Source organism: Sapajus apella, unplaced genomic scaffold (genome assembly GCF_009761245.1).
Source record: "Sapajus apella isolate SASKATOON/1434 unplaced genomic scaffold, GSC_monkey_1.0 scaffold77, whole genome shotgun sequence".
Taxonomy (NCBI): domain Eukaryota; kingdom Metazoa; phylum Chordata; class Mammalia; order Primates; family Cebidae; genus Sapajus; species Sapajus apella.
Window position 1 is genome coordinate 8463748 of NW_022437017.1, and position 25137 is coordinate 8488884.

The 25137-nt window shown below is 58.2% G+C and overlaps 1 protein-coding gene across 2 annotated transcripts in view; it reads right to left on the reverse strand.

Annotated features, from left to right (window-relative positions):
* Positions 1–24906, reverse strand: part of THOP1 (thimet oligopeptidase 1) — a 26215-nt gene extending 1309 nt beyond the window's left edge. Inside the window, exons 1-13 of one of the 2 annotated variants that reach the window (XM_032252327.1) lie at positions 24710–24837; positions 23281–23581; positions 21027–21239; positions 17291–17439; positions 14857–14964; positions 11563–11665; positions 6450–6610; positions 4682–4817; positions 3933–4299; positions 3318–3519; positions 1344–1530; positions 1056–1184; positions 13–149 (exon numbers count right to left, since the gene is read on the reverse strand). In XM_032252327.1, the coding sequence (XP_032108218.1) occupies positions 13–149; positions 1056–1184; positions 1344–1530; positions 3318–3519; positions 3933–4299; positions 4682–4817; positions 6450–6610; positions 11563–11665; positions 14857–14964; positions 17291–17439; positions 21027–21225 (1878 nt within the window). In that variant the 5' untranslated portion in view covers positions 21226–21239; positions 23281–23581; positions 24710–24837. Of the gene's footprint in view, positions 1–12; positions 150–1055; positions 1185–1343; positions 1531–3317; positions 3520–3932; positions 4300–4681; positions 4818–6449; positions 6611–11562; positions 11666–14856; positions 14965–17290; positions 17440–21026; positions 21240–23280; positions 23582–24709 lie in introns of both variants that reach the window. The other variant, XM_032252326.1, reaches the window with a different exon arrangement.
* Positions 24907–25137: the final 231 nt, after the last annotated feature.

The window sequence follows — 25137 nt, forward strand, 5'->3', positions numbered from 1 at the left end:
GTCCCCACGTACCTTGCTGTTCAGGACACCCTCCTGCTTGAAGCGCGTGTGGAACATGTCCATGGAGTACACCTCGCTCCACAGGTACCCGTAGTACTGGGCGTCGTAGCCGCCCGCCAGGTGGCCAAAGGTGGCGGGCATGTTGGTTCCTGAGACAGACACATGGCAGGGTTCACACTGCAGCCCCCACCCCGTGCTCCTCCCCAAGGTGAGGACGTCCAGCCAGACTCCTGAGACCTCTGCCTGGAACAGGGAGAAGCCAGAGGATCACAGCAAGGGCCAGAACCAGCCAGAGAACGTCTAGAACCAGAGCCCAGCCACAAGGCGAGGGCCACAAGTCTCTGCCTCTCTCCTGGAAGGACAGGAGCTCATTGAACGGAACCGTCAGCTGCAACAAACTCCCCAAACTCCCTTGGTAGCTCCCCCCATCTGCCCCCACCAAAATCCCAGGCTGAGCCATGGTACAAACGTCCCCCTTACGAGACTACATCAATAAACCAAGGCACGTCTGTGCAACAGCATAAGACACACTGCGTCAAATGCTTTCAGAAAGATTGTTTCAAAGTCTATGAACAGTAAACCCACAAAACAACACGTTAAAATCATGCTGTGTTAATGTATCACGTGTGTTCACGCGTCATGGATCCTCCCTAGTGCATATGAACACACGTGCATGCAGGAAGAACAGGTGCGAATCAACACAGGACCCACTTCCTCCCATCAGGAGCTGAAATTCCTAGTCCTTCCTGTACTTTCCCAGGCCTTTCATAACGCGTGTATCACGAATTTGAATCAAAGAAACACCAGCTTCATCAAAAGCAAAGGGTCCAGAGAACGCACTCCTCCTCAGGGCTGGGCTGCACACCCACCCTGACCCTGGGCCTGCTGCGCGTCTCGGCTGGCGCTGTCCCCGAGGAGCTGGGACACGCTCCGTGGCTCCCCAGCAGAAACTCCTGCACTTGTGAAGTGAAGCATGGGGACCAACTCCCTTCACCCTCCCAGGGAAGCAGCTGGGGCCCCAAATTCCAGGGTGCGCCCAGTTCCAGGGCGGCTACCTGGTGTGGCCGGGACCCCGAGGATCTCCTGGCAGAGCCGTGCATACTCCTCAGCAGGGTCTGCGTCCGTCTGTGTGTGCAGGGCCTGGTCTACCTTGGCGAGGACGATCTGGCGCAGGTTGAAGAGGCCTGGGCAGGAGGGGAGGAGGGAGCTGGCCTCTGCACCTGCCCCAGCCCACTCTGTCCAGAGCTCTGACCCCCCTGGGGAACATGCCAAGCCCTGGCTGGGTGCCGCCACCCCTGGGCCAAGCGCCCTCCGCGAGACAGGGTGGGTGTGGGTGCACGCACCTGTGTTGGCCTGCCGGGACTCGATGAGCTTCTCCAGAAGCTCCTGGGGCACCGCGCTGCCTGTGCGGTAGTGCCGGGACATCCGCAGCAGCGGCTCCTTCTCCCACACCCAGTTCTCCAGCATCTGCGACGGCGCCTCCACAAAGTCCCGCTCCACATGGGTACCGCTGAACATGGCGAACTCCGCCTGTGGGGGTGGGGCGGAGACTCAGAACGCCCGTTCCCACCAGCCTGGCCTGTGTCAGCTGCCACAGTGCAAACGTGCCAGGCGCACAGGTGACGCACTGGGCCCGGCCCTCCCACCCAAAATGTGGAAAATGACCAGGACCCACAGGCCCCTGGGCTACTGCCATCTGTCTGTCGCAGCAAGACACACCTGAAGATGCCAGCCACACACCTGTCCCTGGAGGCCACCCACGCTTCTCCCCATCCACAGAGCCACTGTTCCCTGAAAGCTTTGTACCCGAGGGGCAGAGGAGCTGGTGCAGCTGGGAGCTGGGGACGGCCAGGTCTGTGAGGACACTGTGAGGTGTGCTGTGTCTCCCTGCTTGCGTGTGTGGAACCTTCCCGAAAAGCAAAACCCTTGACCCAGTCCCGCAGGAACCGTGGCTGGCAGCTGACGGCCAGGGAACCCCTGGGTGATCCTTAAGGTCCTCTCTGTGACACCAAGGCTTTTCCAAGGACTGCACAGCCACGCTCCTCATCCCGATGACTGACTGCACAGAGGGACTCGCCGTGCCAGGCCCCGGGGTCAGGGACAGGGCAGGCAAGGCAGGCTTCAGGCCCATGGGCGTGCTCCTGCGTGTGTTGGCTCTGAGCCCCGTGCAAACACCATGGCAGGGAAGCCAGGAAAGGCAGACACACGGTCAATCCTCATTCCAGACTCCGTGTTTTCTAACTCGCCTACCACGATCCCCGGTAACCCCAGAGGCCAGCACTGCAGCGCTCCTCAGACGGGGCCACTCTGTCTTCTCGCTTCCGCTTCCGCTTCCGCTCATAATGTGAGCAAGGGTGCTTTTATCAGTGTAGGGGGGCACGGTTTTTGCATTTTTGTGCTCTCAGTGATTTTGCTGTTTAGGCCCCAAGCGTTGTGCAGAGCACTGTCTCGTGCCCCTCAGTGCCAGAAGGCCACCGTGAGCCACATGAGGACACCCTGTGAGTGCGAGCTGCATTCAGGCACGGGTGACAGAACCGCTGGCCATGTGTTCGACGTGAACCTGCCAGCACCGCACAGCAATAAGGTGTCTTGAACCCAAAACACACACAGTAAGGCTCTGGATTGATCAGTGGGCAAACACGTGACCAGAGGCTCATGGGAGCCCAGCCCTGGGTCCCCTGGGAGGGACAGCTACATGTGTGCTTCTCAGCACCTTCACAAGACAGAGTTTTTCCGAGGAATGACAGCTGACTGTGTGCCAGGAAAGATGCTTGCCCCAAGATGGCACCATGTTGGCCAGGCTGGTCTTGAACTCCTGAACTCAGGTGATCTGCCCACCTCTGCCTCTCAAAGTGCTGGGATGACAGGTGTGAGCCACTGCGCCCGGCCAGATGTGACTGTACTTGGAAATTGGATGTCTAAGGAGGTCACTAAGGTAGCATGCCTGGGGGCCCTGCAGGAGGAGCTGAGGACCCACACAGAAGGACGAGCGCACAAGGACACGAAGACACGGAGGCGGCGGTGTCTGCAGGCCAAGGACAGGCTGGAGGGAGCCAGCCCTGCTGACGACGTGACCTCAGACTCCAGCCTCCAGGACCAGGAGGACATACACACTCTTTGTCTAAGCCCTGGTCTGTGGTGTTTTGCTGGGGCAGCCCCAGGACACAGGCATGAGAAAGAGTCGCCATCTTCGGGTGGCATCAGATGAAGGAGCTACCAGGTGGGCGCAGAGAGAGCCGGAAGCTGAAGCCCCGAGCTCGGGCCCCACTGACCACAGGCAGCCCCAGCCCCTGCCCCTGCCAGGGCCCCACACCCACCTGGGAGCAGAGCTGGTGCATCACGTGCCCAAACTCGTGGAAGTAGGTCTCCACCTCGTCGTGCTGCAGCAGCGAGGGCGTGTCGGGCGTGGGCTTGGTGAAGTTGGCCACCATGGCCGCGATGGCGATCTGGCGGCTCCCGTCCTGCCGTAGGCAGCCAGGCTGCAGGCCAAAGCAGGCCGCATGCCCATACTTCCCTTCCCTGGGGGGTGGAGGCAGCGTCAAGCCCCGTAGGCACTGGAGTCCCCGACTCCACATCCCTCAACCCACTTGACTCATAACCCAGACCGCTGCGCGCCTGAGGTTCTAAACCTCCCTCTCAGCAGAAGAGACTCGGCACCGGGCAGCATGAAAACCATGGCATGGCCCAGCTGCCATCCCTCCCCTAAAGGACTCTGGCCTGGGCAGAGCTGCACCCTGTCTGGGTGGCCAAGTGAGGGTGGAAACAGGACAGCTGATTTCGGCCCCTGTGGTGTGCCCATGGGCGCTACACCTCAGGTTCATCCCTGAGGCCCTGCAGAGCCGGCCACGACTTCCTTCCCATCTCAGACGGGAGTGCCGGCTCTGAGGAGACCCAGGGCCTGGGCGCGCCCCCCGCCCCCCGCCGTCACCCACCGCGGGTACAGGTCCAGGTAGAACTTGCCGACCACTTCCCCTGAGCCTGCGTCCCTGGCGGTGTAGAGCCGCACGTCCTCGTGCCAGGCGCCGGCGCCCTCCTCCTGGTGGAAGGCCAGTCCCAGCAGCTCCTGGTAGATGCCCAGCAGCCCCTTCGTGACCACCTGCACGGGGAAGTACTCCTTGAGCAGGTTCTGGTCCACGCGGTAGCGCGTCTCCTCCACCTGGTTCATGTAGTAGCGCATGTCCCAGGCATGGATGCGCCCGTCGAAGGTCAGGCCCCGGCGCTCGCACTCAGCACGCTTCAGCTCCAGAATCACCTCGCGCTCCTGCTCCCCCAGGGGCTTCAGCTTCTGCGCCAGCTCATCTGCAGGGAGGGCAGAAGGTGGGTGTCTTGCCCTGCAGGCTCCTCCATGGCTCTAGGTTCTCCCACCCACAGCCACAGCTTCATCAGGCTCCACGTCCGTCTGGAAGGAGGGGCCCACAGCTTTCAGCAACACCTCGCAGGACCCGTTATCCTCACGCTCAGGACAAGGGTGCGGAGGGACCGGTGAGGGCATGGGACTGACACCAGGGCCTGGGCGCTTCCCTGTTCTGAGGGTCCCTCCAGGGGAGTGAGGGAGCCAGGGCAAGGGGTCCCTCTGCATGGAGGGAAAGAACAGGGTCCTAGGGATAGCACCAACTGCCCCCAGGGGTGACCCTGAGAACCTTCGCCACAGGGACCCCGGTGGAGGAGGAAGAAGCGCTACCTAGGAAGGTGGCCACGGTCTGGCTGGTCTTGGCCATGTTCATCTCCAGGACATAGTCAGCGTGCGTGCAGAACCCCAGAAGGCGGGACTTCTGGGCCCGCAGCGTCACCAGCTCCTTGAGGATGGCGCAGTTCTCCTGCAACCGACATCACCGTGCTGTCGGCCAGGGTGCCACTCCTCCACCTCCAGGGCCAGGGGTTCATCCCAGCTCTGTCTGGCCTCTGACCCCTGTCCCTCTCTGGCTGTGTCACTACACAGCCCTTCTGGTCATACCACAAGTATCGTTATAAGCCTTAGTGTAAATGACTCTACGGCCTCACACAGAACGTGGTGTGGGCACGGGGGCTGTGTGCACAGAATGTGGTATGTTGGGGGAGGCTGTCTGAGGAGGCTCTGAGGGCATCACTGCTGCACATGGGGACACCCCCACGTCCAGGCCCTGGCTCCCAGTCTCAGGGCTCTGCCCATCTCCAGCGGCACGCGGCACGCGACACGCACACAGCCTCACCTCCAGGTACTGGCACTGCTAACCAAGGGGTGGGGGGAGAAACACGACAGATGTGCCCATCAGCATGCGGGCTCCACAGGGAACCCAGCTGTGACCAGGCAGGTGCGTGCAGAGAAGCCAGTCAAGTGGGGGCCAGGCCGACCACCAGCAGCAAAGTCTCTGAGGCGGCACACGCTCTGGGACCTGGAACTCAGCCCGCCCATGTGCTCTCTCTTGGCCCGGCCCTCACTCTGCCACTAGCGCCCAACCCTGGGGGCCAGGACAGTATTTAGAAACGAGGACTCGTAGGGCTCGGACCCCTGCCCAGTTGACCTTCCAAGGTGCGCTAGGGAAGTTGAGGTCCGCCCAGTCCATGGGCCTGCCTACTCAGGAGTACAGCAACGAGAACTCACTGCCAACATGTAGAGGGCAGGCCCCCCGTTTGAACCCATCATGCTCCTGGCCTCTGACCAGCAAGGAGCCCTCCTCTGCAGTGACCGGTGCCCACCCATCACGCTACAGTGATCTGTGCCCGCTCATCCACTGCCCACTGCCCCCTGCAGTGACTGGCGCCCGCCCATCACACTACAGTGATCTGTGCCCGCCCGTCCACTGCCCACTGCCCACTGCCCCCTGCGGTGCCCGGTGCCCGCCTGTCTTCCTCTCAGTGATTGGTGCCCCACCCCGTTCCCCTGCAGTGATTGGCAGTGATCAGGACCTGCCTGTCCCCCAGCCCCTTTCACCGGCCACGTGAACACCAACATGGTGTGGTCAGGAGACCACCGAGGCCCACTCCTAGTGCCCCTGCCTGTTCCAGATGCCAGACGTGAGAAATGCAGAGGCCACCTGACCACACCATGGCACCGGGGACAGTTACACGAGTCCGTGTGGGAACGGCCATCTGGCGCCAGGTCACAGCGAGAAGGCCCGGTCACGACCCACCTGTGGACCCAGCCTCAGGCCTGGGCACCGCCATGTCAGACCAAAGGAATGACCTGGGCAGCTCCAGATAAGGGAGAGAGGACACCTGTGTGTGGCCAGATGCTCAGAGCAGCAGCAGAGCGTCAGCTCGGGAAGGACAAACTGGGCCCTGAGCTGTGGCCCCAGGGTCTAGGTGGAGCCCAGCACAGACAACCCCAGGGGGCAGCGGAGCCCCACAGGGAGGCCTCTGCTGGCCAACGAGCCTGGCCAGGGAGACTGGGAGGTGCCTCATGTGTGCGGCCGACGAGCACCACAAGCTTCAGCCCCACAGTCCCTGGGGCCCCGGCCGCACCTGCTCACCTCCTTACACCGGCAGTTGAAGGCCTCCTCCACTTTCCTCCTGGTCTCTGGCACGTGGCATTTCTTCAGGAGGGGGAAGTAATGGGGGTACTTGAGGGTGACCTTCAGCTTGCCGTCCTCCGTCTTCTCCAGGGAGTTGAGAAAGTCCTCGGGGAGCCCTCCTATGGGGACAGAACAGTCCTGTCAAAGCAGAGGGGTGGGCTTCCCTTCTGCCTGAAAAACTACAAGGGGGCCCTCAGGGAGCAGCCACAGCCTGGCCACCACCTGCCGCCAGGTCCTCCCTCTAACCCCACCAGGAAACCCCTGCACCCCCAGAGCAGATCTCCTACCCCAAAGGGTTTAAAGCTAAATCCAGCTCAACTCCTGGACAGCGTGAGCTTCCAGGGTGCTGCCGCCACCGTCACGTGTACAGGGAGGAGGGTGGCAGGAAGAGTGGCTGTCAGCACGCAGGCCCAGTGTGCATCCACTTCCAGGTTCGTCCCTCAGACAGAACCAATCCCTGCTCCCAGAGTTGCTCACTGCAGCCCTGCCGGCCTGTCTCCACCCGCAAACTCCTGGCTGGACACAGCATCTTGCTGCCTGGCAGCCACAGCCTCCCACCTGGCTCCCGGCGACAGCCCCAGGGGAGATGGGGGCAGCAGCACCCCACATTGAAACCCTCCAGGGCTCCCGCTTCACGGCTCAGGAGATACCAAGGCCACCATGCCTCAGGTTCGCAGCTTTGACACAAAGACTGGCTCACCCTGCCTCCAGGGTGGTAAGGATGAGAAAGAATGTTCAGGATGAGGGTCTGGTGGCTGATAGGGGACATTCTGGGAGACCAGCCTGTGAGGGTGGGTGCTGATAAGGGAGCCAAGAGTCCCATGTGGCAGAGCCCCACCTCCCCATTTGCACGCCGGCACCAGCACCAGCCTGGCAATGTCTGCCCAGGGACTCAGCAGGCTGAGCTCAGCTTCCAATGTCCCAGCTGGGCTCTGTGGCAGGGGCGAGGCAGGAGGAGATGAAGGGAAAGAGCGGCCTCCTGAGACCTGCGCATCTTCCTTTCCAAGGAGCAGGGGCCTTCAAACGGCATCGCTCCATCTCAACAGTGTGTCACCCAGGGGTGACAGCTGACGGTCAGAGACGGGAGTTAAAGACAGCAAGGGAGACGGCCAGAGTGGCTCAGCAGTGCTGGACTGGAAGTAAAGCTGTAAAGTGCACTCATGAAAGTTTTAATTGTTTTAGAAACAGGGTCTTGCTCTGTTGCCCAGGCTGGAATGCAGTAGTGCGATCGTAGTTCACTGTGGCCTTGAACTCCCAGGCTCATGCAAGCCTCCTGCCTCAGCCTCCCGAGTAGCCGGGACCACAGGTATGCCCTACCATGCCCTGTGGCACTTGTGGATTTTATATACAGACACAGAAGAGAAGAACATGTGTGCCCATGGGTGATGCAGAGATGCGCGTCTGCTCCCTGACTCTGTTGACGGCGCCCTGGAATGCTGCTCCCCTGCAGTGATGAACACACCTGGGGCCCAGATTCTGCTTCCTGAATCACCCTCCACTCAAAGGCACCACCGCTCCTCCAAGAAATGGCTCATCTGAGCGCTGGGGCAGAGAGAGCCCGGATGAGCCTGCAGCACCATGTGTCCAACAGTTAACAGCCGGCTCAGAGGCTGAGCCTGAGGTACCATGTGCCCAACAGAAGAGCAGGCTCAGAGGACAGCAGGTGTATTCCGAGGACATGGGGACCGTCTGGAGGGGCTCCCAAGGGTTGGTGTGGGGAGATTTGAGCACTGAGATACATGGTAACGGATGATAATCTGGGAATAAAACAGGAGCCTCATGCACACGGCAGGGAGAAAAACAAATCAGTAAGAAAACGGGCAAGGAGGAAGGTTCAGAGTCACAGCAGGATGACTAACGCTCAGAGGAATGAGGGCAGCAAAAGTCACCTATGGATGCGGTGCGAGTGACCGACACTCACGGGTCTCAGGTCTAGGTGGGGGCATCCACTCCAAAACACACAAGGAACTTAATCCCAGAGATGGCAGCATTCAGGGTGGCAGTGCAGGGTGGGGAGATGGCGGCGCTGGGGGATGGGGCACTGGGGGATGGGGCGCTGGGGGATGGGGTGTTGGGAGATGGTGGCGTTGGGGGGATGGTGGTGTTGGGGCATGGTGATTGGGGGCCAGCAGTATTGGGGACAACGGCATTTGAAGACGGTGTTATTGGGGGATTTGGGTATTGGGGACAGTGGTATTAAGGGACGGGGGTGTTGGTGGATGGTGATATTGGGTGCTGGGACCTTAAACAGGCAACAAGGTCATGTGGGCTCCGCCTTCAGGAATGGATGAACCCATTCACGGATTCATGGACTAAGGAAGGGACTGATGGATTAATTTAGCAGTGGGACTGGGGCTTTGTGAGGAGAGGAGGAGACCCGGGCAGGCTCGCTCAGCCACCTCCTCTCACCAGGTGACACCCTGGCCCCCTTACGGCTCCAGAGTCCCCACCAGGAAGAAGGCCCTTATCAGATGCGGCCCCTTGACCTGGGACCTCTCAGCCTCCAGAGCTGTGACAAGTTAAATCCTTTTCTTATAAACTATTCGGCTTTAGGTCTTCTGTTGTAAGCAAAAGAAAAGGGTTACTAAGCGTCTCCTGACAAATGATTGACACAAAGGGAAACAGGCCCTGGGGCAGCGAAGAGCCTGGGGGGACCACCCTTACCCAGGCGTGCGCCACTATCACCTGCCACGTGGGACTCAAGCCACCTGCATGGGAGGCCCCTCAGCCTGGACAAACAGAACGGCGGCCCAAAGAATTAGACACCAAAACCAACACATGCTCTTGAGTGTGCAGGACGGCGAATGTGAATGGCGGCAGCTGATACGCTGACAAGAGAACACAGCTGGCTGCCATCGGGGAACACGTGTGTCCCAGCAATCTGCAGAAGGAGCCTGCTGACACCGTTACCCAGCGGGGTCTGCAGAAGCAGCCTGCTGACACCGACTGAGCTTCTGCTGCACTTCAGACCAACTTCCCCAGGATGTGCACCCGGACCTGTGCGCTGGCATGGACAGACAACCGTGCGTGCCCGAGGACCTTCCCGACCTCCTCCCCTTTCCGTCCACCAATCACCTGCTAACCCCAGAACCCGCCTCCAAACCTTCTCTAACCAAAGCGCTGCCTGAAAGCGGGCACAGCGGGCAGATGTGAGCTGGACGCCGTCTCCCTGGGAGCCACTTGCAATGAAAAGCTTTTGTTTTCTCAAAAACTTGGTGCCACCGCACTCGCTTCTAGCGCACTGGGCATCGAGCCCTTCTGCTTGGTAACACTAGCAGGTGGGAGGAACAGCCCTGCAGGGACAGTGTGGGTGGCTGAGGGGACGGTGTGGAGAGCGTGGGTGATGGTGTGGGTGACGGTGGGGAGGGTGTGGGAGACAGCAGGGACAATGTGGATGGCCGTGGGGATGGTGTGGGTGGCTGCGGGGATGGTGTGGGTGACGGTGGGGACAGTGTGGGTGATGGTGTAGGTGATGGTGGGGAGGGTGTGGGTGACAGTGGGGAAGGTGTGGGTGACAGCAGGGACAATGTGGATGGCCGTGGGGATGGTGTGGGTGACGGCGGGGAGAGTGTGGGTGATGGTGTAGGGGACGGTGTGGGTGACAGCGGGGAGGGTGCGGGTGATGGTGTAGGTGACAGTGGGGATGGTATGGGTGACGGCGGGGAGAGTGTGGGTGATGGTGTAGGGGACGGTGAGGATGATGGTGTGGGTTACTGTGGGGAGGGTGTGGGTGATGGTGTAGGTGACGGTGGGGAGGGTGTGGGTGACGGCGGGGAGGGTGTGGGTGACGGCGGGGAGGGTGTGGGTGATGGTGTAGGGGATGGTGAGAATGATGGTGTGGGTTACTGTGGGGAGGGTGTGGGTGATGGTGTAGGTGACGGTGGGGAGGGTGTGGGTGATGGTGTAGGTGACGGTGGGGAGGGTGTGGGTGATGGTGTAGGTGACAGTGGGGATGGTGTGGCAGACTGTGACGGTGGGGAGGGTGTGGGTGACGGCGGGGAGGGTGCGGGTGATGGTGTAGGTGACAGTGGGGATGGTGTGGCAGACTGTGACGGTGGGGAGGGTGTGGGTGACAGCAGGGACAATGTGGATGGCCGTGGGGATGGTGTGGGTGCAGTGCACCCACTGAGTTGCAGGGGCTGGGTCCCTGGGGCTGGGAAATGTACGTTACTGCAGATTGGAGGCTGTCTTCTCTCCCTGGTGGGGGGAGCTGAGGGTAGACGCACTGCCTGAGACCCAGTAGGGTCGTGAGGGGCTGAGCCAAGCACAGCAGAGCCCGACCTGCGAGCGCTCCTTCAGGGAACGTGCGCCCAGGTCACTGGACATCGAGCCACCCAAGAAGCCCTCGGACCATGAGGGCCTTGTCCCTACCCGTCACCTCAGAGGCAACCACAGTTAGAGTCTAGAACTGGACATTACATTCTATAGTATTCATTAGAATATTCTGGCCCCGGCTGGGCACTGTGGCTCACGCCTGTCATCCCAGCACTTTGGGAGGCTGAGGCGGGAGGACCACCTGAGCCCAGGAGTCCAAGACCAGCCTGGCCAACACGGCGAAACTGTGTCTCTACTACAAATACAAAAATTAGCCGGTGTGATGCCACGCGTCTGTAATCCCAGCTACTCAGGAGACTGAGGCAGGAGAATCACTTGACCAGGGGGTGGAAGTTGCAATGAGCCGAGATCATACCACTGCACTCCAGCCTGGACAACAGAGCAAGAATGCATCTCTAAATACATTTTTAAAAGGCAGGAAGTGGGGTCTCCAGAGAAAGTTCTCGCTGTCTCAGGGCCATCGCTGACACTGGCACCCTTGGCTGCCCTGTCTGGCCTGGGGGCCCGCCACTGCCAGAGACATTTTCCATTAGGGTGGAATCTTGGTCGGACACGCCTCCGCCGGAGTGTAGCAAGTGAGGAAAGCCCTCGTCCCGGCGGGTCAGATGCAGCTGCCTTGGCCTCCCTCCGCCCTTCACCACAGAAGCCTGCGGGAGGAAGCGCGGCCTGAGGGCCTGCCAGCCCCGCAGTGAGTCCCAGGACCAACAGCTGCCCATCCCCCACGCCAGGTCCCTACCCAGCTCCTCCGTCGTGAAGGGCAGGAAGGTTGTGTCCTCGTTCAGGTTCTTGTTGAAGTCGATGCACAGGAGGCTCAGCTTCTTCTTGATGCTTTTGATTTTCTAGAGAGAAAGGCAAGGCATGAGAGGAGGGAGAGACGGGGCGGGGGAGCTGCAGGAAGACCCAAAGTCCTGGGAACGCTCCCACCTAGGGCTAAGGAATTTCCCCAAGAACTAGGCAGAAAGAAGAGACCACCAGGGACGAAAGAGTGAGGTAGGAGGCAGAGAACGGACAGACACGGAGACCACGAGGCTGCGGAGCTGGGTGGCCTTGGGTAGCCTCAGGGCTGTGCTCCCATCTGTCAGGCGTGGCCCTGGCCAAGAGGGCCTCAGACCCTCCTATCCACTCAGGTATCACCTTCGGAGCCTACAGCCTAAGCTTGTCAACATTCTCCTGAGACGGGTCTCACTATGCTGCTCAGGCTGGAGTGCAGAGGCGATCTCAGTTCACCGCAGCCCCGACCTCCCAGCTCTGAGTAGCTAGGACTACAGGTACATGCCACTCCGCCCAGCTAATGTACGTACGTCTGGTAGAGGTGGGGTTTTCCCACGTTGCTCAGGCTGGTTTTGAACTCCCGACTCAGCCTCTCGAAGTGCTGGGATTACAGGCATGAGTCGCCGTCTCGGGCAGCTTTTGAACGTTTTACCCCTTACTTGGTAAAGGTGGTTTTAGAAACAGCTAAAAATCGACCCTGGTGATAGAGGGTACCAACTAAGAACTCAATCTCGAGGGGCCCCTCTGGTAGCCGTGAGAGCTAGGAGCCGACCACTGTGTGAGCAGCACCTGGCTTGAGGGCATGTGACACACGACAGGCTGGTGGCAGGGCCAGGCTTTGACTCAGATCTTCCCGCTGGAAGCTCCGCCAGGCAGGTCTGGAGCCCAGCTCCATGGGGCCGGAGCATAAATGCTCACCCACGGGACAGAGTGCGGCGGGGGCGGGAAACTGTGCCCACAGCTTTGCATGAAATCCATAGCTTGTCGGACAGGCCCCTGGCTCACAAACAGCTGAGGGCTTGCTGGGCCTCTCCTGGGAGAGATTGCTGGGGGATTCCGTCTCCCTCTCTCGCCATCACACGCAGACAAACCCAGCAATGCCAGGGAAGGCTCTGGAGACTCAATGTGCAAACAGTGCTGGCCCGAAGAGCCCGCAGGAAAACCGAAAACTCTGCTTGCTGGGGTCCGGACCTGGCACCTCTTCCAGTCTCTGCCCTCCGTGCAGGGCTGCCCCTGGCCCTCCTTGCTCACTGGTCCCTGTGGAGAGTTTGTGGCTTCTGCCGTGCACTCAACCACACATGCTGGGCATGCGAGAAGCTGAGTGGCTTTTTAAAATAACTGTGGTGCGGTGCCTCACGCCTGGAATCCCAGCAGTGTGAGGCCGAGGTGGGTGAATCACTTGAGGTTACGAGTTTCAGACCAGCCTGGCCAACATGGTGAAACCCTGTCTCTATGAAAAAATACAAATAATTTGCCAGGTGTGTTGGCAGGCGCCTGTAATCCCAGCTACTCAGGAGGCTGGGGCAGGAGAATGGCTTGAACCCAGGAGGCGGAAGCTGCAGTGAGCTGAGATCGCACCACTGCACTCCAGCCAGGGCGACAAAGTGTAACTCCCTCTACAAAGAGATATACAAATAAATAAAAATAACTGTGACTCTTGTCCTCTACAGCTGAGCTGAGACCCCCAGTCCCCCGAGTCCTGAGAGGGACCCTGATTCCGCTTTTATCAGTGCTGGTTTCACTGACAAACGCACTGGCCTCTCTGAATTGTGGCTGCCTCAGCCATCAGGTAGAGATGCTCCTAATCAGGATAGCGGTAGCTTTACGTAACAGGAACAGGGACAGCCACGGGGTTGTGGCTGCAGCCTGGGGCCTGTTTTAGCCATGTGTTTTCTTTCCTGGACAGATGCTCCTTGACTTAGGACGGGGGTGTGTCCCAATAAACCCATCGTGAGTTGAGAATCTCATAAATCATGTACGTATTCACTACCTAACGTACAGAGCGTCACAGCCCACCTGGCCTGCCTTAACCATGCTCAGGACACTCGCAGCGGCCGGCATTCTGGCAGCATCATTGAAGCAAAGACTATCTGACAGGAGGTGTTGCGAATTTCATGTAACTTTCGTTTTCAGTTCACCTGCGCCATTGCAGGCTCGCTGGAGCCGTGGCTGGTGCCTAGCAACACAGGAAAGCAGGTGCCCAGGTGGCCACCCTGGGAGAGATCAGCATTCCAAGCACGGTCTCTATGGAACACGCATCATGGTCACACTATCCTGAGTCGGGACTTGCGTTCTGATGCTTTGACGTCTGGGGGCCTTGCCGGCCCTGGAGAAACGGTCCCTCCCAGAGGCAGCCAGCAACTCGCTGCAGACATCTTTCATGCAAATTAACCAGCCTCGAGCCCCTACACTCTGGGTACAGCCACTGGACCCCAACACCCTGGGGCGAGGCACCCGATGAAGGGCGGCCCCCATGCCAGGGCCGGCTGGCATGGTCCACTGATTGCACTCCCCACCACGCCCGCACCTTCGCAAAGGACCACAACGAAGGCCCTGCCCAGAGCACAGCTCCTGACCCAGCCCTGCTTCCCACGTGGCACGCTGCCAGTTCCTGGGAACTGTGACAAACATCTTTTCAGTGGCAGTCACCCCTGCTCTGTTGGCGTCACCAAACCCCAATCTTCTGCTAACACTTGATGCTTGACTTCAGCGCTGTCCTCCCAGCTCTGCACCAACTAATTCATATCACCCCTGAGATGCCCACATCAGGCACAGTGGGCAGCCAGTGGAGGGGCTCCCCTCGTTACTGAGCCTCTGTGCCCCATGTCTGCATGTACCTGCCTTGCCAGAGTTCATGTCCTCAGGCAGCACAAAGACGGACATCAGGCTAGGGGGTCAGCCTTAAAGGGAGGACACTCCCAAGGAGGCAGGAGCAAGAAGCCATGGGAGCCTCACCAGCCACGACCAGCACTCCCCACACACAGTACTCCCCAGAACCGAGCACTCCCCGCACCCAGCACTACCCAAACCCAGTACTCCCTGGGACTGAGCACTCCCCATGCCCAGTACTCCCTGCACCCAGCACTCCCTGGGACCAAGCACTCCCCGCACCCAGCACTCCAAGCACCACCCACGCCCAGCACTCCCTGAACCCAGCACTCCCTGAGCCCAGCACTTCCCCTGCCCTGTATGTCTTGCTCCCAGCACTCCCCTGGCCCAGCGCTCCCCACGCTTGGCACTCCCCACACTCAGCACTCACTTCCTGAGTCTCTCTGGGGAGGTGAAGCCCATTCCTCCGGCCCAGCTTGATCAGCCGCTCCAGGTACCGCGCAGCCTCAGGCCTCAGAGAGTCCTTCTGAACTTTCTCCTGCAATAAGAACATCAAAGCATCTAAGACATGGGCCAGTGCAAACACTCCAAAGAGCTGTTTGGCAGTTTCTTAAAAACCTGATCATCTGGCCCCCATGGAACTTGGCAGCTAACTCCTGGCATTTATCTCACAGAAATGATGACCTGTGTCTACACGAAATCTGAGCGCAAGTGTTTGCTTTGTTTGGAAGAGCCCCACACTGACATTAGCCCAGAGCTCCTTCACCAGGGCGATGGCAGAACAGGAAAAACATCGCTGATCGTCCCAGGTCAGTACCTGGGGTGTAGATGACACCATAGTTTTGCAAAACGTCCCTGCTGGGGGACCTGGGCAGAGTAGACAAGGGCACCCATTCCTGCACCTGTGCAGGAACCTCTTGTCGTCTCTACAGAAACTCTGGAAGGTGGGAGTGGGAGAATTGCTTGGGCCCAAGAGTTTGAGACAAGCCTGGGCAACATGTGAAACCCTGTTTGCATTTAAAGAAAAAACAAAATAATGCATTGCTATCATAGGCCACCCTGATGTGTACTGGAAGAAGCATCTTCCTGACACTGTGGGGACACGGTGCTGCATATTCCAGGGGTCCTCAGCTAAGAGGATGAACAGCAGCAGAAGGGTCTCTGGGTCTCTCCTAATCACGTGACATCAACAGCAAAAGCCCCACTGCATGCTGGGAGGAGCGTCTTGGGGAGTAGGAGCCCACGGGGCCATGTCACCAGGCCCTGTTATCTCACATGACGTGGGGATGGGGTGTTCGGGCCACACGGGGGATGGCCAGGAAAGGAAACGAAAGTGCACATGTGTGGCTGGGCATGGTGGCTCACGCCTGTGATGCCAGAATTTTGGGAGGCCAAGGTGGGCAGAGCACCTAAGGTCAGGAGTTCGAGAGCAGCCTGGCCAACATGGTGAAACCCTATCTCTACTAAAAATACAAAAAATGGGCCAGGCACTGTGGCTCACGCCTGTAATCCCAGGACTGTGTGCGGCTGAGGTGGGCAGAACACTTGAGGTGGGGAGTTCGAGACCAGCCTGGCCAACACAGTGAAATTCCATTGCTACTAAAAATACAAAAATTAGTCCGATGAGGTGGCGCGTGCCTATAATCCCAGCTATTCCAGAGGCTGAGGCAGGACAACCGCTTGAACCTGGGAGGTGGAGGCTGTAATGAGCTAAGATCACACTATTGCACTCCAGCCGCGACAACAGAGCAACACTCCGTCTCAAAACAAAGCAAAGCAAAAAATCAAAAAAACAGAAAAGGAACTGAGTGTGAGGGAGCCAGGGAGCCCCAGTGTTCTGTCCCTTGCTGTTGTCACCATACTCTATTTGCCGTTACCATTTTTTAACAGTTTTTTTAAAAAAGGTGCTGTACCACTGGGCATGGTGACTCATGCCTGTAATCCCAGCACTTTGGGAGACTGAGGCAGGCAGATTATGAGGTCAAGAGATAGAGACCAGACTGGCCAACATGGCAAAACCCCATCCCTACTAAAAATACAAAAATTAGCTGGGCGTGGTGACGTGCGCCTGTCGTCACAGCTACTCGGAAGGCTGAGGCAGGAGAATCACTTGAACCCAGGAGGCAGAGGTTGCAGTGAGCGAAGATCGCACCACCACACTCCAGAGCCTGGCAACAGAGCGTGTCTCCGTGTCAAAAAAACAAAAAAAAAATTGTTCGAAGACAAACCTAACCTAAAATTTCCCACTCTAACCCTGACGAAGCACACAGCTGAGGGCATTGAGTGCAGGCCCGTGCGGTGCAGCCCCCGCCTGCATCTGCTCCAGAACTCCTCCTCATTACGCTTTTAGAACCTAGAGAGCAGGAGTCGTCAGTCCTCAAGAGCTTTCCACCCCCTGCTGCTGCTGCCTTACAGATTCTCCCGGCCTTAAAGATTCTCATTGTCTTACAGATTCTCCCTGCCTGACAGGTTCTCACCCCCTTACAGATTCTCCGGGCCTTACAGATTCTCACCACCTGACAGATTCTCCCCGCCTGACAGATTCTCCCGGCCTTACGGATTCTCCCCGTTTTACAGATTCTCCCAGCCTGACAGGTTCTCCCCGCCTGACAGATTCTCCCAGCCTAACAGATTCTCACCGCCTTACAGGTTCTCACCGCCTGACAGGTTCTCCGGGCCTTACACGTTCTCCCCGCCTGACAGATTCTCCCGGCCTGACAGATTCTCCCCGTCTTACAGATTCTCCCGGCCTTACAGATTCTCACCACCTGACAGATTCTCCCAGCCTTACAGAGTCTCACCACCGTGGGCTTTCCCTCAGCCTGTCCAGCCACTGCCACCACACTCCCCACGGGACCCCTTACCTGGAGCCACACAATCCTCTGGTACACGTCTTCCCTCATGCTCATCTCCACATCGAACTCGGAAAGCTTCTTGTCAGCCTCCGTGCTGGCCGTGCGGATGTCCTTAGAGGGAGAAACGTGCTGGGGGAAGTCAAGGCTATTCCTCTGAACTGAAATGGGGGAGAGCAGGGAGACGGGTGAGAACGGGCCCGGTGCAACCAGCAGGTGCTGCCCTGACCCCTCCCCTAGCCCAGGCCTGTCTGCTGAATCCCCCGAGAACTGTCTCCTGCCTCAGCCTCCTGAATAGCTGGGACAACAGGCACACGCCACCATCCCCTCCAGCCTGGGCCCTGGGATGGAGAAACAGGTGCTGTCGCCCAGGTCCTTGGGGATCTTATAGACCAAAGAAAAACACAGATTCAACTCCAAGCACTCCAAGCCAATGAGGACCCCAACAGAGAGGGGTACCATGAAACAGGGAGGCTGACAGAACTCCGTTCTAGACGGAGCTGCAGCTGGTGATGGTCACATTTAAATGCATCAACCACTTACAATTTCCTGAGCACATCTGCGCTTTGAGCAGAGGAAGAGTCAGTGGCTACTAAAGCATAAGCTTTAGGCCAGGTGAGGTGGCTCATATCTGTAATCCTGGCACTTTGGGAGAATGAGGCAGTCAGATCACCTGAGGTCAGGAGTTCGAGACCAGCCTGGCCAAAAAGGCGATACTCCATCTCCACTAAAAATACAAAAATTAGTGGGGCATGGTGGAATGTGCCTGTAATCCCAGTTACTTGGGAGGCTGACGTAGGAGAATCGCTTGAACCCAGAAGGCAGAGGTTGCAGTGATTTGAAAGCACACCACTGTGCTCCAGCCTAAGTGACAGAGTGAGGTTCCATCTCAAAAAAAAAAAAAAAAAAAAAAAAAAAAAAAAAGGCTTTAAAATGGAGTCACCCCGTGACCCTGAGCCTCCAATGCCAGGCATCAAGCCAGGAGACATGAATGCACATGCACACAGGAATCTGCACACGTGCATTCACAGCAGCACGATTCACAATTGCCAAAAGCTCCATCGATGAGCGAATGGACTGACAAGATGTGGCCTCTGCCCAGTGGAACATGATTCAGCTGGGAAGAGGAACGAGGCTCTGGAGCAGGCCACGGCGTGGACATACTGAGGACAGCACGCTCAGCGAAAGCAGCCAGACACAAAAGGCCACACGGTGTGCGATAGCATTTCTATGAAATGTGCAGGACAGGCCCATCCACAGAGACAGGAGGAGTTGCATGGGTGCCGGGGCTGGGAGCAGGGCAGATGGAGCGTGGCCATGCAGGGTATAAAGTTTCTCTCTGGGATCATGAAAATACGCTAAAATCAAAGAATGGTGACACTTGGACAACTCCGTGATTTTATTAAAAACCCCTGAAGTCTGTGCTTTAGATGGGTGAACTGTATGTTACACAAACCACATCTTAATGGAGCAGTTGAAAAAAACAGATTAGCAGCTGGGTGTAGTGGCTCACGCATGTAATCCCAGCACTTTGGGAGCCGAGGTGGGTGCATCAGGAGGTGAGGAGTTTAAGACCAGCCTGGCCAAGATGGTAAAACCCCATCTCTACTAAAAATACAAAAATTAGCAGGGCACAGTGGCAGGAACCTGTAATCCCAGCTACTCTGGAGGCTGAGACAGGAGAATTGCCTGGGCGACAGAGTGAAACTCTGTCTCAAAAAAACAAAAAAAAAAAACAAATTAGCCAGGCACAGTGGCACACACCTGTGCTCCCAGCTACTGGGAAGGCTGAGGCAGGTGGAGCGCTTGAGCCTGGGAGATGAAGGCTGCAGTGAGCCATAATCACACCCCTGCACTCCAGCAGCCTGGATGGCAGAGCAAGACCCTGTCTCAGAAAAACAACAAAAAAGGCTGTAGTGGGAGAGCTCTGGGCCAGGCTTGACACTGGTGCTGAAGAAAATAAAGAAAACTGCCCTCTCGGGATTTATTGGTGACGGATTAGACAAGCGACTGCCGGGGCGCTGGGTGTGACAACAGTGTCAGTGCCGTGCAGGGTCTAATCCAGGCAGCTGGCATCAGGACGGGGGAGCAGGAAGGGCTCCTGGGTGAAGTGGACTTAATCTGTGATCAGAGAGAAGCTGGGCATTCAGCAGAGCACAGGGAGAGGGGTGCCAGGGGCCAGCTGGGGAAGCCCTGGCCGGCGAAGCGTGCCAGGCACGACGAGGCCGCATGTCCAGGCACAGATGTCGCAGATGCTGGGTGTCCTGAGGGTCGTGGAGAGGCTTGGAGGGGAGCAACAGGGCCGATTTCAGTTTCCTTTAATGTTGCCTCTCGCCACCCCATGGAGGAGGAAAGGAAAGGCTGCAGGAGGGCATGGGGAGGGGAAATGATGCCTGGCACTACTCGGCACCATGAGCGGGAACTGGTGCCACCTGCGCCTGGTGAGACAAGGGGCCACCACATGGCTGAGGAGGGGAAACCAAGGCCATGCCGGGATCTAAGCCACCTGTTGGAGCCAGAGTGAGTGGGAGGAGGGTCAGGACTCCAGGAGGGCTACAGGCGCTGCAGGCTCAGGGTGCTTCCTCCTTCCAGCCCCCAGCATGCCAACCTAGACAGCAAACCCCCGGGAGACCACATGGCACAGGCTGCGGAGGCCAACCTCTCCCAGGGATGCCCTAGGAACACACGAGAGGCCCTGGGATTGAGCTCAAGGATTCTTTTTTCTTTTTTTTTTTGAGACAGAGTCTCACTTTGTCGCCAGGTGCCAGGCTGGAGTGCAGTGGCACAATCTCGGCTCAATGCAACCTCCACCTCCCGGGTTCAAGCAATTCTCCTGCCTTAGCCTCCCGAGTAGCTGGGACTACAGGCGCACGCCACCATGCCCAACTAATTTTTGTATTTTTAGTAGAGACGAGGTTTCACCATGTTGGCCAGGATGGTCTCAATCTCTTGACCTCGTGATCCGCCCACCTCGGCCTCCCAAAGTGCTGGGATTACAGGCTTGAGCCACTGTGCCCAGCCAAGGATTCTTGATCATTCTCATCAAAAAGGCCTTTTGCTAGATGGAAGGGTAGGAGCTGCCTCACTCAGAGTTCTCTGCAGAGACTCTCTGGGTTCCTTGCACAGACAGGTACACTGTCAGCCTCCCGCAGAGCTCTGGAAGCAGTCTCCCTAACCCAAGTCACCAGGCACCTCACTCCTCATCATGAACACTGGGAGAGGAGGAGGATCAGGGTGAGAGTGAGGACGCTGCCCCAGGTCATGAGGTCACTCAACAGGCAGAAGCCACAGGGGCCAAGTTGAGTCATTCAGAGGGAAAACAAACACCTGCCCTCCCAGGACAGGGAAAGAGGTCAGACGGGGATCAGGTTTCAAGGCTGTCGCCTCTGGGAGAGGTGGAGAGGCTGGAGAGGCGTGCTGTTTAGACACACTGTCTCCTGTCGGGCGCTCAGGTGACAAAACCGGAGTCCTCTGAATGGACGAGGCTGTTAGGCAGAGCAGGGCCCGTGCGGAACCGCCTCTCTTCAACACATCCAGTGACCAGCCTCTGCCAGACGCCTCCGCCCAGCCATCGGTTTCACCACCATGGCCAGCCTGGGGGTAGGTGACATTGCCCTATGCTCAGGGGCAGGTGCTGGTGACACTTGGTGCCAGGTTCTGAACGGGCTCTGTGGGCTGGGTTGCTCCTGCCTGCTGCACACGTCCCTTGGCACCTGCAGCCCATGCCCACACCCTACCTGGGGCTTACCTGTGTAGGTGACCTCCACGTCGGCCAGTGCCTTGAGCGTGCTCTCATAGGATACGTCCTCGAACGCCTGGGCGCCCACCTGGTCGTACACGCGCTTGGTCTGCTCAATGAGCTCCCGGGCACGCTCCTCTATCTGTTGGGCGCTCAGATCCCATCGCAGGTAGTTCCCCATGGAGCACGGAGATGGCGCGTCCGCCATGTCTCCCGCACACGCTGCACAGAAAACAAAACCCAGTGCCGGGCGGGTCTGCTTTAGGTTCAGAGTTAGGGTCGAAGTCAGGGGGGCAGAGGAGAGGCTTCCCATCCAGGATAGTGAGGTCCAGGGCTCTTGTGGGGAAGCACGAACTGACCAGTCCTTCAGAACAGTAGGCAATTCTGTCACCCACCTTGTCCAGGGGACCCTGGCTGACATCTAGGACACCTGTGGCTGTGGAGACTGCAGGTGCTCCTGGGATGGAGTGGGTGGAGGCCAGGGATCATGCTCTGTGTACAGGACGGCCCCAGCAGAGAACAATCCAGCCCCAGATAGAGACACTGCTGCTGTTAAAAGCCCCCCTTCCCTAGAGGGGAGACACCATGCACAGATCAGCTGCACAGACCCCTGGGTGTCCACACAAGGGGAAGTCCAGGCCCACCCACGCACTGCTCAACTCCTGCCATGCCAGAGGGGAAAACTGAGGTAAAGCGGGGGTTGCCAGGAAGATCCCCTTCTTCCATCTGCTTTTTCATACCCCACACCCTGTGGGGGGAGCACACATGCCTCCCTTCTTCAACTCAACAACAAAGTCAGCCTGGGATGTGGCTGTGCCGGACCTACGGGTGCTGGGGCGAGTCATGTGCAGCCTGGCCACCCCCTCCAGGGACTCTGAGAAACGGGTGTGTAAGCGCAGCCGGAAAAGAAGACTGGCAGGCGGGGGCTCCTGAGAGCAAGAGCAGCTGTTGGAAGGGCGACTACCTGGAGAAAGCGCAGCTCAGCACAGAGAAGGTGGCAGAACTGCCTGGAAAGACCTCATCATGCAGGACCCAGTGGGGTCTACATGGAGCGGACGCGGGGCCAGCAAACGGTTCTGCAAAGGGCCAAGGAGTTTCAGCTTTGCGGGCCACAGACGGTCCCTGTCTCACCCAAAAATCATCTTTAGTTCCAGGGCTGTGCAAAAACAGGCAGGCCGACTGGGCGTGGTGGTGGGCGCCTGTAATCCCAGCTACTCAGGAGGCTGAGGCAGGGGAATCACTTGAACCTGGGAGGCGGAGGTTGCAGTGAGACGAGATCACACCACTGCACTCCAGCCTGGCAACAACAGCGAAAGTCCATTTCCAAAATTAAAAAAAAAAAAAGTCCAGAGTTTGCCAACCCCTGTTGTAGATGACAACAAAGGCTTTGAACTTCAGTCTTGAGTGCAAGGTAGAGCCCTGGAAAGGGACAGGAAGGGGGTGGGACAGTGGCACTAACAATCAGATGTGCATTTTCACAAAGCCTGGGGCGGGCCCAACAGGCTAGCTCAGATCCCAGAGGTTGAAGTCAGGTGGCCCGGGTTTGGGCCCCACCTCTGCCACTTGCTAGCTCTGAGATTCTGGCAAGAAATGTTAACTCTCAGGCTTCCTGCCTGTGACATGGGAACAACACAGGGTGCAGAGAACAAGAACTGTGAGGAATGAGGCAAAGCATCTTGCATCCTGAACACATCAAGACAGTTTTCAAGAGGTAGCTGTAAAACCGACAGACCATGCTCTCCAGCCCAAAAACTCCTGGGGCTGGGACATCTGAGCATCCAGAATTTCCTCCCACTGTAGAGGGGTAATAGAGTCCAAATGCACATACTCCATGTCAGTAGGGAGGCTGGGCAGCACTCCGACATCAAATGACTCTTTCTGCAGTGAAACGTGGGAATATGCACCAGGGTCTCTCCCCGTCTGCTCTGTGGCTGTGGGGGTCGGACCGTTCTCTGGGGTGGAGCTGTCCTGAGCACTGCAGGGCGCTAAGCACCCCTGGCATCTACCCCCTCCATAACAGGAGTGACCCCCGCAACTGTGACAACCACAAGTGTCCCCAGATACCGCCCAGTGTCCCCTGAGATAGCACAATCGCCCCAGCAGAGAATCACTGAGATTCACTAAGTGGGAAAAAGAAAGGCTCTCGGTCAGTCAGTTTAGGTCATTTTGTGGCCAAATGACATTGCTGTGAACTTCAGGCAAACCTTTCAGTTCACAGAGTATTTAGGATTTTAGAACTGCAAATAAGGGGCCACGGATCTACCTTAAATCGAGGGGTAAAGAACAGCTTCAGGGTCTCGGAAAGGACGGAGATGAATGGGAACTGGAATTGTCAGAAAATTCTCCCGCAGGAGTTGGGATTTGAAGAACATGTGGACGTCCGTTCGCCCTGGAAATATTTACTGATTGTGCCAAGGATCCAGTAGCAAACGAGGCAGACAACATTCCTTCCTTCTTGAAGATCCCTGAGGCCTGAAGATCCCTAATTACCATTATTATAATTATCACTCTTGCGGCAATGGGCAGGACAAAGAGGGGCAGGACAAAGAGCCGGGGAGTGTGGCCTGGAAAGAGAAAAGTCAAGGATGGGGCAAGGAGTTGCCTCACAACAACCTGAGTGACTTTCTAAAATCCAGGCTGGGCGCGGTGGCTCATGCCTGTAATCCCAGCACTTTGGGAGGCCAAGGCAGGCAGATCACCTGAGGTCGGGAGTTCGAGACCAACCTGGCCAATGTGACAAGACCCCCATCTCTGCAAATAATACAAAAATTAGCCAGGTGTGGTGGCGGGCACCTGTAATCCCAACTACTTGGGAGGCTGAGGATGGCTTGAACCCGGAAGGCGGAGGATGCAGTCAGCAGAGATAGCACCACTGTATCCCAGCCTGGGAGACTGAGCGAGGCTGTCTCAAAAAATAAATAAACAAATAAATTTAAAAAACTGTACACAGGTCCCATTGCCCCTTTGTCTTTAAATTAAAAGGGTCTTGGCTGGGTACAGTGGCTCATGTCTGTAACCCCAGCACTTTGGGAGGCCGAGGCAGGTGGACTGCTTGAAACCAGGAGGTTCAAGACCAGCCTGGGGAACATGGTGAAACCTCCTCTCTACAAGAAAACGTTCCTGCCTCCTCGCCCCTGGCCTGGTGGTTCCCTCCCCCCGGGACTCCTCCTTCCCCGATCCTGGCAGGACACCTGCTTCTCCCCATCAAGTCTAGGCTCACCTCTTCAGAAAAGCGCCCCCTGCCCCCAGGACCATCCTCTCTCTAAAGACGTCTCCCTGGGACTGCCCCGTTCGTGTTTATCTGCTCCGGAGCACCGATCCCCATCTGCGATCCCCTCTTGCTTATTTACTTGTTGAATGTCTGTTTCTGGCACGAGAATAACCGGAAAACGGGGACCGGAGTCTTCCAAGTCACGGCCTCCCCAGGGTCCGCCGTGGGGGCCCGACCCGTCCTGAGCGGAAGCGCCATCAAGTTTGCCGAATGAATGAAGCGCTGGACAAGCTGGTTCATTCATTCGGCAAACGAGAGGGCGGAGTCGCCCACTCCCCCCGCCGCCCCTCCAGCCCGGCCGAAGGGGGCTCGGGGGTCACTCGGCTCCAGCCTTAGGCCCAAGTCGCGACCCCGGAAGGGGCGAAGGTGCAAGGGACGCCCGGGTCCGGCGAGCGGGGCCGCACCGAGGGGTAGGCTTTACCTGCCGGGGGCTTCATGGCGGGCGGGTCTGCGCCTGCGGTCCCCTCCCGTTTTCCACCCGCTACGCGTCCAGCCACCTCGGCCGCGCGGCCGCCTCCCTCGGCCCAACCGCCGCCACCGCGGCGCGAACACTGAGGGGCCCGCAGCCCACGCGCCCGATGCATGCCGGGGCGGCGCGTGCAAGTGGAAAGCTGGACAAACGCGGGCCGGGGCGCTGACGCTCCCTTCCCGTGATTGGCTCTCTGAGGCGGGTGGGCGGAGCCTCTCCCTGACTCCTCCCCAAGGAAGGTTTCCTTGGAAACCTCACGCCGCTGACGCCCGGAGGCTCTGTCTGCGCTGCTCGTTCTGCTGAGACTTCGCCTGGGTTTCGGACTGCCGTGTTACCGTGTACCTGCCTCCCTTCTTATAGCTGTGTGTTGGGCTAGTGTT